The sequence below is a fragment of the Buceros rhinoceros genome, unplaced genomic scaffold (genome assembly GCF_000710305.1).
Source record: "Buceros rhinoceros silvestris isolate BGI_N320 unplaced genomic scaffold, ASM71030v1 scaffold14843, whole genome shotgun sequence".
Lineage (NCBI taxonomy): Eukaryota > Metazoa > Chordata > Aves > Bucerotiformes > Bucerotidae > Buceros > Buceros rhinoceros.
Window position 1 is genome coordinate 1 of NW_010405502.1, and position 14,500 is coordinate 14,500.

Here is a 14,500-nt window from a genome sequence, read left to right on the forward strand (position 1 = left end):
CCGCCGCGGGTGGCTGCGGGCGCCCGGCGGTGAGGAGCGCTGAGTGACGCGCGTCCGCGGTGAGCGTCTGGGGCAGCGCCGCCCTTCTCGTCCCCAGTACGAAAAGCCCTGCAGAGAAGGAGCTCGGCTCTTTAAGCCCGGAGAGCTGAGCTGGTTTTTAGTTAGATCGTTCGTGAGAAAGACAGCAGTAGACCTTTACTTAGGCCTTTCACAACATTTTGGGAAGATTGGTGTTGTATAAACCTTGAAAGGGCTGTATTTAAAAAAAAGAGTTTAGAAGGTAAGGTCTGTGTAGCAGAAAAAATAATTTCTTTTCTGAAAAATGGAGAAAGTGTTACGTTATTCTCCAAGTTCCAGCAAGTTTGACCCAGTGTTTGGCTTGAATAACTACCACCTGAAAAGTGTGTAACTCCTGTCCGAATTTCTCCGCGTCTAAAAGTTATATCCTGTGTTAATGAAACTGTGCTTTTCAGAATGTGGAGAATGTGCATTTTACTACCAAAACCAGTAGGGCACTAGACAGTGTAAGGAGGGAATGTGGAAATGCTGTACAGAGAGCTTCTTTTTTTGTAAATAACTTCGTTCTTTTGTTTCTCAGGGGCAGATATGACCTTTACTATTTCTTCTATATTGTAATGTTCTTTGTTTTTGTTTTTTTGTTATTAGGGATATTTCACCAAAAAATGGCAGTGAAGTATTTTTCTCACATGAAATCTATGAAAAATATTCATTGGCTCCAAGCCTCTCTGAACTGTGGCATTTATCAAACAGGTATAGTCTGTCACGTTATAATTTTGTGCTGTTTGTTATCATCCTGGTGATACATACCCTCGCTGATTGGGGGAAAGGTGTGTGTTATCTGACGTGCAGGGATTTGTCACTGAGTCTTTCGTCCAGCAGTTGGTCTGTGCTGTACTGGTTGTGAAACCTCAGAAAGCAGGAAGAGTCTGGGTTGAGACCTCTGCTCTTTCATGTCTTTTGGGGGTTGGGGTAGTATTTGGAAGGGGGGGTTGGGTTGTTTTTGGGGGGTGATGCTCGTTGTTGTGTTTTCTGCTTTCTCTGAGATAGCAAAGAAGGACAAAGTTTGACCCACCCTCTTGACTGGTCAGAGTAAGGATCCTTGAACCCATGATGCAGACCTAATTCTTTTTAAAAGCTAATGATGTCATGCTGCCAGTCCATGTCTTGTCACTTTGTAGAAAGTTTACTATAGTGTATATTGACATCTTTTTTACTTGTATGTTTTGGAAGTAGCCAACAGTGTTTAGATAAATCCAACAGTGTCTTAGGGGCAGTGGAGGTTCCAGCACTTAATTCCTTGAGTGAGGAAGGAACTGTACCGAGTGTTAGCTGAGGAATGGGAAGTGAAGTTACGTTGGTACAGGTGGTACTGTTTGTGCAGGTTCGATGACTGTATTTATTGTCTGCAGGAAGTAGAATCAACATTTGTTGTGAAAAGCATAGCTCAGGCTGCTGGATTTCAGAAGCTGGAGGACTGTATTTAGGCTATTGGGGTTTTTTTAAGAAGTCACCAAGCTGCTTCGGAGGTACAAGTGGCGAGTGTCTCATGGTGCGTGAACATTGACACCGCAAAGAATGTGGGTGGGAGGCCAAGGTGGCTACTGTGCTCTAAGTGGGGAGTTCAGCATGCTGAGAAGTAACTTGTTGTAAAGGGCAGTCGCTGTATATTTATGAGCTGGCACTGAGAACACACATTTGAGAGCAACCCCTGTCTACATCACATGCCTCTCTATATCCCACATCCTCAGCTAGAGAAGGCTTTTCTGGTGTGTCTCTGTTGGAGCAGTGTTCCTTGAACTGGCAGCATTGAGCAGAGCCCTCGCAGCTTATTCCTGGGTACACTGGCTATTAGTGTGAAATTTTTCCTATAGATGAGGGAGGAAGAGGGTTTCTGGGGTAGACATGACTGCACTCAAGAGTGGGGTTGTGTTCAGTTGTGATTGGGTATAGTAGAAGTGGATTTATAGCCAGAAGAAAGGTTGCAACTAGAGAAATTCAGAAATCGGTGGAACTGGGCTGAGTGGCCCTAGTCAGGTCTCTCACCGTGGAAGCTATGAAGGCAGGTTACTGATAAAAAATGAAGGGCAAAAATTTAAGCCGTCAGCTCAAATACAGTATAATGCTGTAAATATGGACAGAAAGGGTCTGTCAGATTATTTTGGTTTGCATCCTGATGAAGCCTGTGACAGCACTGAATACTGAAATGATCTTTATGTGCTACCATTTCATTCAGTGCTGAATATAGCTAATTTAAGCTGCTAAAATTTCTTGATGTTCCTGCACTGGCCTATCTGAGTCAGCATCTTGTGGCTGCTGCAGCTTAATTAAATTTGCCAGTTTGTGCCGTGAGGATGGACACATTCTCATATCCAGAGAGACAGCTGTGAAGTATTATTAAGAACTGTGGACGTGATGCTGCTGGGTTTGAATAACACTTGAGATGTTTTCTAGTGCTGAAATTATATCTTAAAAATATGTTTTTTCCAAGATCAGCAGTTAATGCTCATTTTGTTAACCTTAAATATGTTCCCTCTTAAGAACAGTTATTTTAACTAGAGCAGGGCTAAGGTGGCCTTCATACACCAGGGCTGTTGTAAGAACCAGCTGTACACTGTTACTGCTTTGTGGTTGTTAGGTGAGCTGTGCCCCTTGCCTTAGACCAGCATTTTTTGCAACCAATTTCAGCATTGATTAGAGTAGAAGATGAAACTCTTGAATTGTGTACTCTATTTGTAGGAATTTTTCCATTGAAATCCAGAATTTCTTTTGTTACAATTAAGTAGTCTTAGTTGACTTCTCTCACAGTGAAAGAAAGGCTTTTTCTACTTGAATCTTTATCCTTTACTGTCATAACTGTGACTTGTAAGTTAGAGCTTTCTGAGTGCAAACTGTTTCTGAACACCAGCCATCAGTTAATGAAGAAGTGTTGAGACTTTTTTTGTTAATAATGGGCGTTTAGCTTGTCACCTCAATATTAAGTATACAGACTAATATATACACCACTTTGTAATTAAACTAGTGGCAAACCCGCTGTTGGTACTAAGGGTTAGTCTGATTGTCCAGGTGAAGTTTCAGAGTAAGAAAATTCCTGTGGCTTAGGCTAGGAATCAGAATAGTACAGTATCTCCCAGTGTATTTTGCTGGATTTGAAGTTTAAGCTTGCATGATTGCCTTTATTAATTCTGACAAATATTAACGCTTATGTGAAAAGTATAACTTTTCACTTATTTTCTTTCAGACAGGAAAAGAAAAATGTGGGAGCATTGGCAAACTCTTCAGAAAACAGACAGGCTTGTGGTATGCAGGCTGCAGATCCGGATGAGGTGGAGGCTGAAAGCGCAACTGATGAGCATCCTCTTCCTGAACCTAGACTCCCCTATCCATTTACCTCTTGCTTGTCTGAGAAGGAGCAGAAAACATACTTGTATCTGATGACCAAGTACTCAAAAAAAAAACATTTTCAAGTCAATGCAGCAAGTCAAAGAGAATTATTCACCTATCTGGTGAGTATGCATATATGTACATCTGAACACCACGGAGGGAATCATACAAATTTTTTGTTACAGAGAGTTAAGGAGAATGTAGAAAAAATGTTTTAAAATTCACTTTGTCTTAATTTCTTTTAATAGTATTATGAGTAGTAATAAGGTTTAAGTATTCAGGATAACGTTCTTAATATAAACTGAAAGTGTATTTGGTTATTTCATTGAAAGTGAGTGGGGGTTTCGTGGATTTTTTTCTAGTATTAGTCTAAACAAGTGATGGTAACTGTAGACCTTTGACAGCTGATCTAATACCCACTCCCATGCCCCCAAAAAAGCCCACATTTTTCTGAGAAGGAAGTTAAGAGTTGCCCTTACTGCAATTTTTAGCATTTCGTAATGGCACGTAGCAGTCTTATGTAATGTTAGGAGGTGGATACATTTTGATGTGAACTTTGATGGCACCCTGTAATGGCAACTTTTTTCATTGACCTGTGAGGGGACCTGTATGGTGACCTACTGTGCTTCACGCTTGCTGTTTAGTCTCAGCAATGTTTAAACAGTGAAAGGCTATATCTTTTGTTGGTTGGATGCATCATTTTAGTTGAACCCTGGATGATCAGCAGATGTTTTTGAGCCATCACGTTTGGTTTCTTATGCTTCCTTGTTAATGCTAATTCCTTTATTTTAGGCTCTAACAATGGGAATGTCATTGCCAGGCAAATCAGTACCTACTGCACTGTTGTTACTTACAATGTAATTGTTTATGAAGTCAGAGCTCAGATATCTTTAGGGGTCTGTCATGTAAGCTTACTCCAACAGTGTCTTGTAACCTTTCTTTTTAAGAATCAGTAGTGTATGACCAAAAGAAGCTTGCTGTTTGTTGGGGGAGGGGGTTGTGTTTTGGGAATTTTTTTACTGAAGTGAAACTCTAAACATATGCAAAGACTTGCCAAATTGAGCAGCAAGAGTATCTGCGCCCTGCCTTATACCATCATCACCTGTAGTACATCTCTGGAAATTTTGCTGGTTGCATACCTAACCTACAGGAGTCTATTCTCTCTTAAATAATAGATTTTTTCCTTCTCACAGCAAATGAAAGAAGTAGTAAACAATGAAATTGCAGAATTTATGAAATTTGCCCAAAATGCTGCAAAAAGCTGTGCCCAAGATTATGATGCCATCTCTGAAGATGCACTACATTATACTGAGGTAATTACCAGTACTGTGTTGGATTCCTTCTCTTCTGAAATAATCGTGTTGGAAGCGTGATTAGGATAATGTAGGCATTGCTCATGGGATCTGATGTTCCCTAAACTGCTGATTCCATGGTGGGACGAGACGTGAGAAGTCACCCTTTTCCTTTTGCTGTGCAGCGCGGCTTGGTCCAGAGTTAATTGTAGCCGATAGGATAGAAGTGAGGTCACAGAATGCAATACTAGACAAAGATTTAGTCATCAGTTAAGTAAATTACATCTTTATATTTGGGAAGGGAGAAATTGCATTTTAAGTGTGCATTTACATTAACAAGCTGCTCCTGAATACACACTACTGAACCGAACGTTAAGCTTTTCTCCACAGTTACAAAGTCACTTTAATCACAGGTTGCTCAGGCTTTAATCATAATCATCTGAAGTTCATGCTGTGTTAAATACCCACTTTGATGTTTCTAAAATCGAACATGAATGCAGCTTTTTATATTGTCCTTGGTTTACTAGCACATTTTGGGAAAAGAATTCCAGATACAGGTTTATTAAACTTTCCCATCGTGGGTTGATTTGCTCGTGCTTGTTTTCCGCAAAGTGTCTTGCCTTAATCAAAATAGTCTACTTAAATGCTTTTTGTCAAAATTTCAGTCTTCTCTAGTAAGCGCCACATCACTTTCTTTTGAGAATAAAACAGGAAAATAAATGTGTTTACTAGAGAGTAGAGTGATGAGTTAAAATTCAGAAAGATCGTGTCTGTGTCACCATAACACTGTTTATTACATGCTTTTTCATGCACAGGATAGATTTGCTTCTGTATATAACACACAGTTTGGGCATATGTGAGGGCAAAAATCTTGCTTATTTTTCTAAAAATTGGGATTGGCTTTGTAATTTTATATCTCACACTTGTGTCTATTTTTCTAAATGATCTTGTCGTATGGTCACATATTGTGTCTCCAGGCTTGAAGTGCTATTTATAGTAAGTTGACATTAAGGTAAAAACTAAGCAAAGGCATGTACATAGTCTTAAACAATACTTTCAGAAATAATTCATTCCATTTACTAAATAAAGGTAAATGTCTTAGCTTCTTCTGATATCTGAATTATGTATTTATCTTAGGATCTGGAGTTGACACGAAAGTAAGGGAATCTTTACCTCCACGGCTTTTACTTAGGCCTGGTTTAAATTAGGTAGTAACACAGAAAGCTACTAATCCCTCTAAAAGCCAAGATAAACCGAGAAAATAATTACCTGGTTTAGCACACTTCAAACTGAACTAAACTTTTTTGATTGGTGCGAGCCTCTGTGCATACATTGTTAGCCTTGCATGTGAAGGGTCAGAAGAGTTTGGAATGTATTTCAGTTCCGCTACCAGTGATTGTTAGACTTGAACTGGTTTCTCTTTAAATACTATCTCTAGCTGGAAAAGTTGAATTCAAGTCTGTTAGCAGTGAACCGCTAAACATATCTGTGTTCTTTACAGAAAGTATATGCAGATGCAACTTGCAATTGCATAAAAAAACTTCTAAAATTCTTATGAAAGATATAAATGCATAAACTATTTTTCTTTTCATGTTAGGAATTACTACGTGCGTGTATTGCACATGTGCAAAAGTATCCTGAGTGTTACACGCTTCAGGAGGTCACGAGTATCATGGGAGGAAAGTTTCATACGCAACTGACCTTTAGGCTGGAAAAAAATCTTCTTCTAATGGTACTATCTTATGTATATATATTGTTTTGGTGGTGTTTGGTGTTTTGTTTTTTTTTTTTTTCTCAAATAAGTAGAATTGCATCTGCATTGCATTATGCAAGGCTTCAGGGTTTTTACAAGTATTTTTCAGCACTTGAGTTAGGAATTATAATTCCTAACTCAAGTTGTTGATGAAAACATTAATGAAATCGTTTTGGTGGTAAAGCAGTTAACACCCTTCACTGTATGTTTGCAATAAACAGATTACATTAATAGTATGTATTTTTCTAATATAACACTAACTTTATAAAATGCACCTACATAAATTCTTGATATTTTCCATTACAAGAAGTGCAATGGTGGGTCAGCGTGATTTTGGTTAAAGCCATTTCCTGATACTGCTTGATTTCTTTAAGGGTACAGCAAGACGTGGCAAAACATATTTCCCCACCATGCCTGTTCAACTGCCCACAGACTATAAAACCATTATGTCTATTGTAACTCCAGAAAACAAGGCTTCTATTATGCACAATGTAAGTAGCCTTTCTATTGTCATTTTTAAGGTATATTTTGTAGAGAAGAGCACGTTGGTCTTTTTTTATGTGTCAGCATTAAGCTTCTTCATTTTTTTTTTTCTCCTAATCTTACAGATCTTGTAGCATAAGAACATATACACTGTGTCATTGTTTGGTATTTCAGTTACAGCAATCATACTGCCCTCTTCAGAAGTTGGGTTACTGCCTTCTGGCCCTAGTGCCCCTTGAAAGGACTCCCGCTGTTCCCTCAGTGAAACGCTAGAGAGGTCCTTAAATTGGAACACCCTGTCTGTGAAATGTAGATAGAATTGTTTAATACGATGTTGTTGCTGTTAAACTCTGCTTTGCCGTTTCTAGGCTGGCCTCTTGTGTGTGAGTGTGCATAGATACGTGTCAATGCACATAGGTACAGAGGATTCTGATTTAAGAGAAATCCTGAGGGTAAGAAGAAATACTTCAGGCCATCTAGTTTTCTGAAGAATTGATTAGGTTAGCTTACCCTGGGAATTTCTTCTGCTAAACAGCATAAACTCCGTTTCTGAGTTGAACAATTTTTAGATTCCATTCCACTTCACTGTTAAATAGCTGATGTTTGTGTCTGTGTTCTTACACAGAGAAAATGAATGAGTTTTTCATTCTGTAGAACTCAGGTTTTGTGACTGTTTATTCCAGGTTATTTGTTATCCACTATTTAAGGAGTTTGTTCACGTCAGAAACGACTTTGAACACACGTACTGTAGTTACAAAAACACTTTTGCTTAAGAAAGTAGCAGAGGTAACATGGGAGAATGATACATGCCTCGAGATGTTACAGCGATAAACAGGGTGTTTCTGATGATGTCTTGGGTGGCAGAAAAAAGAGCATAGCTAGATTTTTCTCATTTTGCGCTCAGTGTTTCTGGGCTTCTGTTATCTTCTTAGTCCTTGATGTTCTCCTCCCACCTCATGAACATTCCCAGCTTCCTCTCTTCATGGAAACCTGTTCTCATAATGTTTACTGATTTTATTATTTCGATTCTGAATTTGTGTTCTTCATGTTTTCATACTTGTTTTAAGATTCTTTATAGGCAGGCTGTACTTGAACAGCAGTACAGTTTTAACCATACATTAGCGTTAGATATCTTTATTGTGCTACTGCTATAACTCTTAAGTTCTGTAATGTATATATGAGTGAATCTGATGGGTTTTTTTTTTCTCCTGCAATGTGTTGCCGTATTTCACCATCATCCGAATTCCTATTCAACCTCGTAATTGAAATTAGTAGGAATGCACTGAAAGATACAAGTTAGGAAGATGTATTTTCTCGTGCTGCAGGGTAGATGCATAAGATTCAGCCAAAAACCTTCAGGGGAATTTTTTGCTTTTTCATTTGAATGTGAAAAAGGCTTTGTGAAAGTATTTGGGCTTTTAGCAGGGGGAGAGGGAGGGGGGAAGATCTTAATCTTTGTTTGGGTTTGGGGTTTTTCTTACTAATTTTTTATGTGTATATTTAATTTTTTTTTTCTGTTTAGGATATTAGTTCAGATTCAAATGCAGAAAAACTTGCTTTGAAATACTGTCCTCAAGTTGTTTTAAGTAATCAATCATTGTTTACTCTACTGAATAACCATGGACTAAACTACAAGGAACAATGGGAAATGCCAGTTTGTGTGAAAATGATCCCTGTTGCAGGTATAGTATGTTATTGTTACAAAAGTTACGGTTTTGACCATGAAGATCTTTATATATTTTCATAATCATTTTTGAGCAGACTGAAGAACAGGATATTAGAAAATCCAGTAAAACCAACTGCGGGAGTGTAGTCTGGTGTAGGTCATGCAATAATAGAATAATTCAATTTGGTTTTATTTTTAAAAAGAAGCTACAGTTGATGAAAATCATTATTATAAGCTCAGATTTTTGCCTTTTCTGAAGAAGCAGTACTCTAGTGTGCAGCTGTAAGAAAATAGTTTCTCTTAAGTACTTCCATGGTTTTAATTTAAGGAATGGAAGTAATAAAATTTTACTTACTTAGTTCACGCATCTTAAAGAGCGAAAATCTGAAGTTAATAGCTTCCAGCTGTAACCTGGTAAGGAGTCAGACACCTTTGTAAAGAGAAATGTTCAGTTTAATCGAAGTTACTGTAAAAGATGAACTTTAAAAAAATTCATTGCTATAATTTGTCCTCTGCTCTCAGTGAGGAAAGCTGGTAGTAAGGACATTTCATAGTTTTCTACACCTTGTTCCACCTTGTTAATGAGAAGAGTGACAACCTTTAGAGGTATCACTGTTAATACTGAATTTGGACATACAGCTGTTTTTCACTTGGAAAAGAAAAAACCAACAGAACACATCAGTTAAATGTCCATTTGACTTTCAAAAGTAAGCTCTGCTCCTTGGAAGGAAAGCAACTGCATGAAGCCGTTGAAATTACCAAGTGAACCAATTTCAGTAAGGAAGGAAAGGAAAATCCTGAGGTTTTATGAAAAAGAGCAAGCAATTTCTGGAATTAAAAGGACTTGTTTTCATCGTAGAATAACGAATAAATAATGAATGTCCATGGAGATTGCTTTTCCTGCTTGCAACACAAGATGTTTTGAATAAACTGATTAACTCATCCGAGTGCTATGTTTTGGTTGTCAACCACTCCATCAGTAATCTGAATATAGAGTTCCTCTCTAGTTATGCTTTTTTTTATATGCACTAGGTTTTTTTTCATGATGAGTATTTATAAAGGTGTTTGTCTTGGAATGTTCGTTTTTTCTGCATTTCAGATGAATTCGCATAGAAAACTTCTGGGTAGTAAATAAGCAAGCTGTCAAACATCTGCCTATCTTACAGATTTTGCACTTTCTTAAATGAAATTAAATTACTTATCTGTAAAGATATGCCTGACTCCTTTGATATCGGCTTTACAGTTTTAAACTTAATTTTTAGATCTAAAGTTAACGCCTGAAGGGCATTCAGAATGTGTTAGCGATACCTAGTGTTTTCTGGAAGGGTTTCTCCTCTCCTCCTTTTTCCATCTTCCCTGCAACCCATCTCTTGCATTAATTATATTTTTTTTTTTTGTAAAACAGTGCTGCTGTGGTCACCGTGTGCCTTTGGTTTCTGTGTAATATTGGGCAGGGTATCACTCTTATTTTTGGATGAATCTGTGGATGATTCCTTTAAGTGTGTTCAGGTGTAAACAAAGGGGTGGGGCAGCAGAGCCTGGGCAGAGTAACTGATCAGGAGAAGTTTTGTGTAGGTTCATCAAAGGAAGAAAAAAGATCTTTTTGGAAAACAGAGTATGTTTGATGATATAATGCAGAGTAAGGAATGATGAATCCTAAAATCTTATTTCACAAATTCTCTATTTAGAACCGCATTTAAAATATGAACCACTGTTTCTGTGGTGTGTATTGCTGCTGCAGAATCCTACTAATTCACACTGTATCTGGACATACTTTTGTTTTCTGTGGTTAATGAATGAGAAGGTAGTTTTTAGTTTCTTCTAGTGTGAATGTGGAATGGATTTGACCATAATTAGAAACTGAAAGATTTCTTATTTAAATTATATAACAATTTTTTTTCCTTTCATTTAATGTGTACTCGATCTATTTCTGTTCTTGGGAAGGTAGGAAACCAGCTAAAGTGGTTTATGTCGATTCACCTCTGCTGAGAAAGGAAATGACAGTGAGAGAGAGGAATCAAATCTTCCATGAAATTCCAATGGACTTCCTGGCAACTAAAACTTCTTATGTTTCAATTTCGGATGTATCGATGGACAAACCAGATGAGGACAGTCTGTTTCAGTGGGATGTACGTAGCTTTGCCTCTTAAAAACAAACAAACCCAAAAACCTATGTTATAATTCCTAAGTTACTCATTCCATGATTATGAAGGGAAATTCTGGTTTCCATTGGTAGTTTTCTGTCCGCTGAGTTACAGACCCTCTGTCTTAAAATGCCTGTCTAGTTCCTTTAAATGCTTCTATTACATTGGCATCGTAGCTTTTAATGTTTACTTCATTAATGTATTTTTATCAGTTTATTTCAATGGGAGAAGTTCTATGACCTTTATTTCTCTTTTGATAGGCCTTTCAACTCGTAGGACTTCAGATATTTCATGATAAGCACAGGATTTTTTTTGTTCATTTCCTGCTTCTCTTTCCCAACAGTCAAAATATGGATAGCAGAACATTTTTCATGCTTTCAAATTGGCAATGTCATGTTTGATTAGTACATTCTATTTTTTGGTTGGTTTGTACTTTATATTTTTTTAAATATTATTTTTTCCTCCCTGTGTTAAGATGTCTTCTGATACCTACCAGCACAGGAAGATTACACTTCCAGATGATGCAGGGATGGACTTTGACGATGATGTTACAGAACTGGAAACTTTTGGAGCAGCTGTCAAGCTCTCAAGAACTTCTAAAATGGAAAGTACCTTTCCTACAGTTGGTAACGCTGCTAAAGTTATATCCCATGGCCTAAAAACAGGGGAAAAAAATACATCATCCTCCATAAACAGTGAAGATGAAGAAGGGAAAAACACCATTTCTGAGCAAGGACTTTCAGCATGTGCCAGCATGCAGCTTCCATTGTTAGATGGTGTTCTGTGCTTCAGCCCTGAAAAAAATTCATCTCATACAAGCTTTAATTTAGAGGAGGTAGCACTGAACAAAGCAGAGCATGTAATGACCGAAGAAGTGTTGGACAAAGAAACAAAAGTAAATACTTTATCTAATGCTGTTAATTACAAGGAAGAGTCAGATGCTGCACAGAGAAGTGAGACTTTCGTTTCTTTATGCAGTAGTGACACAGATGAAGAGCGTTTGATAATTGATACAGAGTGTAAGAACACTGATTGTTGTAGAACACCTGTACCAAACACAGTTTCTCATACCTCAGCAGGGACTGCCAAATCGCCTTCCCCCACCCGGATTTCATTAGCAAGCATAACTGATTGCTCAGATATTGTGGATCAGGGAAAAAATGCCTCTAGAAAGCTGAAAAGAAAGTTGTCCAAAGAATTTGATCCTGTTGGACAGATTCTGAAAATGCAAACTGAACTTCTCAAGTCACCTTCCCAAAAAGCTCGTGAGCAGCCAGCGGTGGGCTGTGATAACTCTAATGCTACACCAGCCCACATGCCTCAATCTCCAAAACCATCAGTGACCTCCAGCACAGAAGCTATGCCGGCTGCTGCCTCAGATCCCAACAGCTCATCTAGAAATACCTGGACTTGGCTTTTTCAGGGAGTGCCAAAGAGTAAGTAATTGAGTTTATTGTGTAAGGAGTACAATTTCAAATTGTCGGCAATATTTAACAGAAAAACATTCTAACTCCTTCATCTGAGGAACATCTTAATAGTACCTCTGTTACATTTATTTAGAGATGTGACTTAATTTTTTTTTTTAACAATACCTTCTCTTTGAGAATTACTGTCTTGCACGCATAAGGGAATGTTTTTGTGAGCTGTTTTGGGAGCATGGAATTCAGGTGTTTGATCATTATTTCTATGTTTTTAATAGAGGTAATGAAACCAATATTGCCAAGATGCTGAAATGTGACTGTGAAAGAAGAGAAGGCATAATTATACAAATGGAAAGCTCTGTAGCAAGCTGATAAACCTCCATCCATGTCTTTTTTGCATGAAGCCAGAACTTTGTTAAATATTTTACTAACAGAGAATTACTTCTGGTCACTTTAATATCTTGCACGGTATACATTTATTCAAAGATGCACATAAACTTTAATGTTGAATGTATTTATTCATAGCACTACAGCAATACTCATTCGTGGTTGTAGTTCTGACACATATATCCACGTGTCTACAGGACAAAAAACAGAACTGGAGAAGTTTCCAATAAATAAACAAGTAGGAGTTTATACTTCTTTATTTTAAAAGTTTTGTTAAAATATCTCTAAGGGATGCAGGAATGTTTAACTTACCTCAGAGCTGCACTTGGAGATCTAAGTGCAACTAAGTGTTTCTGTTCAATAAACAGAAACTTAGTAAAACTAAGTGTTTCTGTTCAATATGCAAATATTGAATTTGACACCAATTCAGTTTGGACACATGGCTTATGTTACTATCCAAACCTGAGCTTTGAGTTATCTCAGTAACTGATAAATGGATGGTGGCTTTTAGGAGACACTCATTGTAAATAAAACTTTGGTATCCTTTGTGCTGAGTGACTGCAGCTTAAAAACCAGCCTTTGAACTCCATTTGTACAAGAATGGAGGCTCACAGCTCTGTGGAAGAAAACTAATGATTAGGATAAAATATGTGGGAATATTTAAAAATAAACTCTTTAAAAGTTGTAGTGGATGTTTTCCAACATAATTTTTTTTAATACATAAGTGAATTCTTGTGACAAACAAGGTTGTTTTCACTGCACATTCTTAGGAAACAAAACAGATCCTATTGAAAGTAAAATAGAAAAAAATAAACTGACTGCAAGAACTAAAAAGCCAATTAGCTTCCTGGTAAACAATGACCAAGCTTGTAATTTTCTGCTTTATTTATAATCTGTAGAAAAGCTGCCCCATGAACTTCAGCTGCTTGAAGAAGACCCTTCAGAGTATAAAGCACCTCAGGATGGCAACCTTGTGTATAAGCTGTTCAGTTTGGATGATCTGTTGTTACTTGTGCGTTGCAGTGTGCAAAAAGTGAAGTCAGTGCCACGATGCTATAAAAAGAAGAAAGCCCAACAGGTACAGATTTTGCTGTTAGCTTTTTTGGTTGGGTTTTTAAAGAGTTATGCTGGTCTCTCTGGGATTCCAAGTTCTTCACAGCATTTGTGTTTCGCTCGACAATTAGTACATTTAATTGTAACTCAGCAGCGTGTGTCGTCTTAAAGTAAATATTTGCTGTGGAAGGAGAGAGAAGGATAACTTCTGATTTCTTTAAACCTATTCGATGAGAAGATAAGCTAGTGTGATTCTGTGTTTTTTCTACAGCTATGTCACAGTAATATGCATGGGTAATTATACTCATGTAAACTGAAGTCAGTTTGAACTATTCTTAAAAGTTAATACTGTAATTAGATTTTTGGCCCAAGGCTTTGAGAATGTTCATGATTGTTAATACTTTCAAGCAGGATTCAATCTTGCTAATATGCCTAGTTAAGCAGAGAAGTAGAATGAACAACAATTTAAAGATAAAAAGACTTGCTATTCATTCTGCTTGAAAAGAGTATGGTATACATGTTAGCAAATCATTTGTTCTAAGGCAGAAAATGCTTTAAATGCAGTGTAATCCAGATATTCTTTGTAATATCAGGAGAAGGAAAGCTTATTCTGGAATACTCAGAAAATTTTTATTTTTTCAAGAGTCCTCTGAGTCATTCTCTCTCCCCAGGATACCAGAGTTATGGTAGGCAGACATTTTGTGAAGTGTCTGTGCTTCGTTGAAATGGAAATAGATCTTTGCATCTCTCGATTGCTTGCTAGGATTCTGTGCTCAGAATCTTATTTTGAAGAAATACCATCTCTTTGCTATTGATCCACTGCTCATAAAATCTTGTGAATAGATGCTTAGCTTGCTAATGAGAAACTGATCACTGTTTATTTTTTTTTTAATTCCTGC

The 14,500-nt window shown here is 37.4% G+C and overlaps 1 protein-coding gene across 1 annotated transcript in view; it reads left to right on the forward strand.

Annotated features, from left to right (window-relative positions):
* Positions 1 to 673: 673 nt before the first annotated feature.
* ICE2 (interactor of little elongation complex ELL subunit 2) overlaps positions 674 to 14,500 on the forward strand; it is a 24,225-nt gene continuing 10,398 nt past the window's right edge. The window contains exons 1-9 of the mRNA XM_010133769.1: positions 674 to 771; positions 3,260 to 3,524; positions 4,596 to 4,715; positions 6,292 to 6,426; positions 6,822 to 6,938; positions 8,453 to 8,612; positions 10,541 to 10,725; positions 11,216 to 12,176; positions 13,448 to 13,626. Of these exons, the coding sequence (XP_010132071.1) occupies positions 3,321 to 3,524; positions 4,596 to 4,715; positions 6,292 to 6,426; positions 6,822 to 6,938; positions 8,453 to 8,612; positions 10,541 to 10,725; positions 11,216 to 12,176; positions 13,448 to 13,626 (2,061 nt within the window). The 5' untranslated portion in view covers positions 674 to 771; positions 3,260 to 3,320. The remainder of the gene's footprint in view (positions 772 to 3,259; positions 3,525 to 4,595; positions 4,716 to 6,291; positions 6,427 to 6,821; positions 6,939 to 8,452; positions 8,613 to 10,540; positions 10,726 to 11,215; positions 12,177 to 13,447; positions 13,627 to 14,500) is intronic.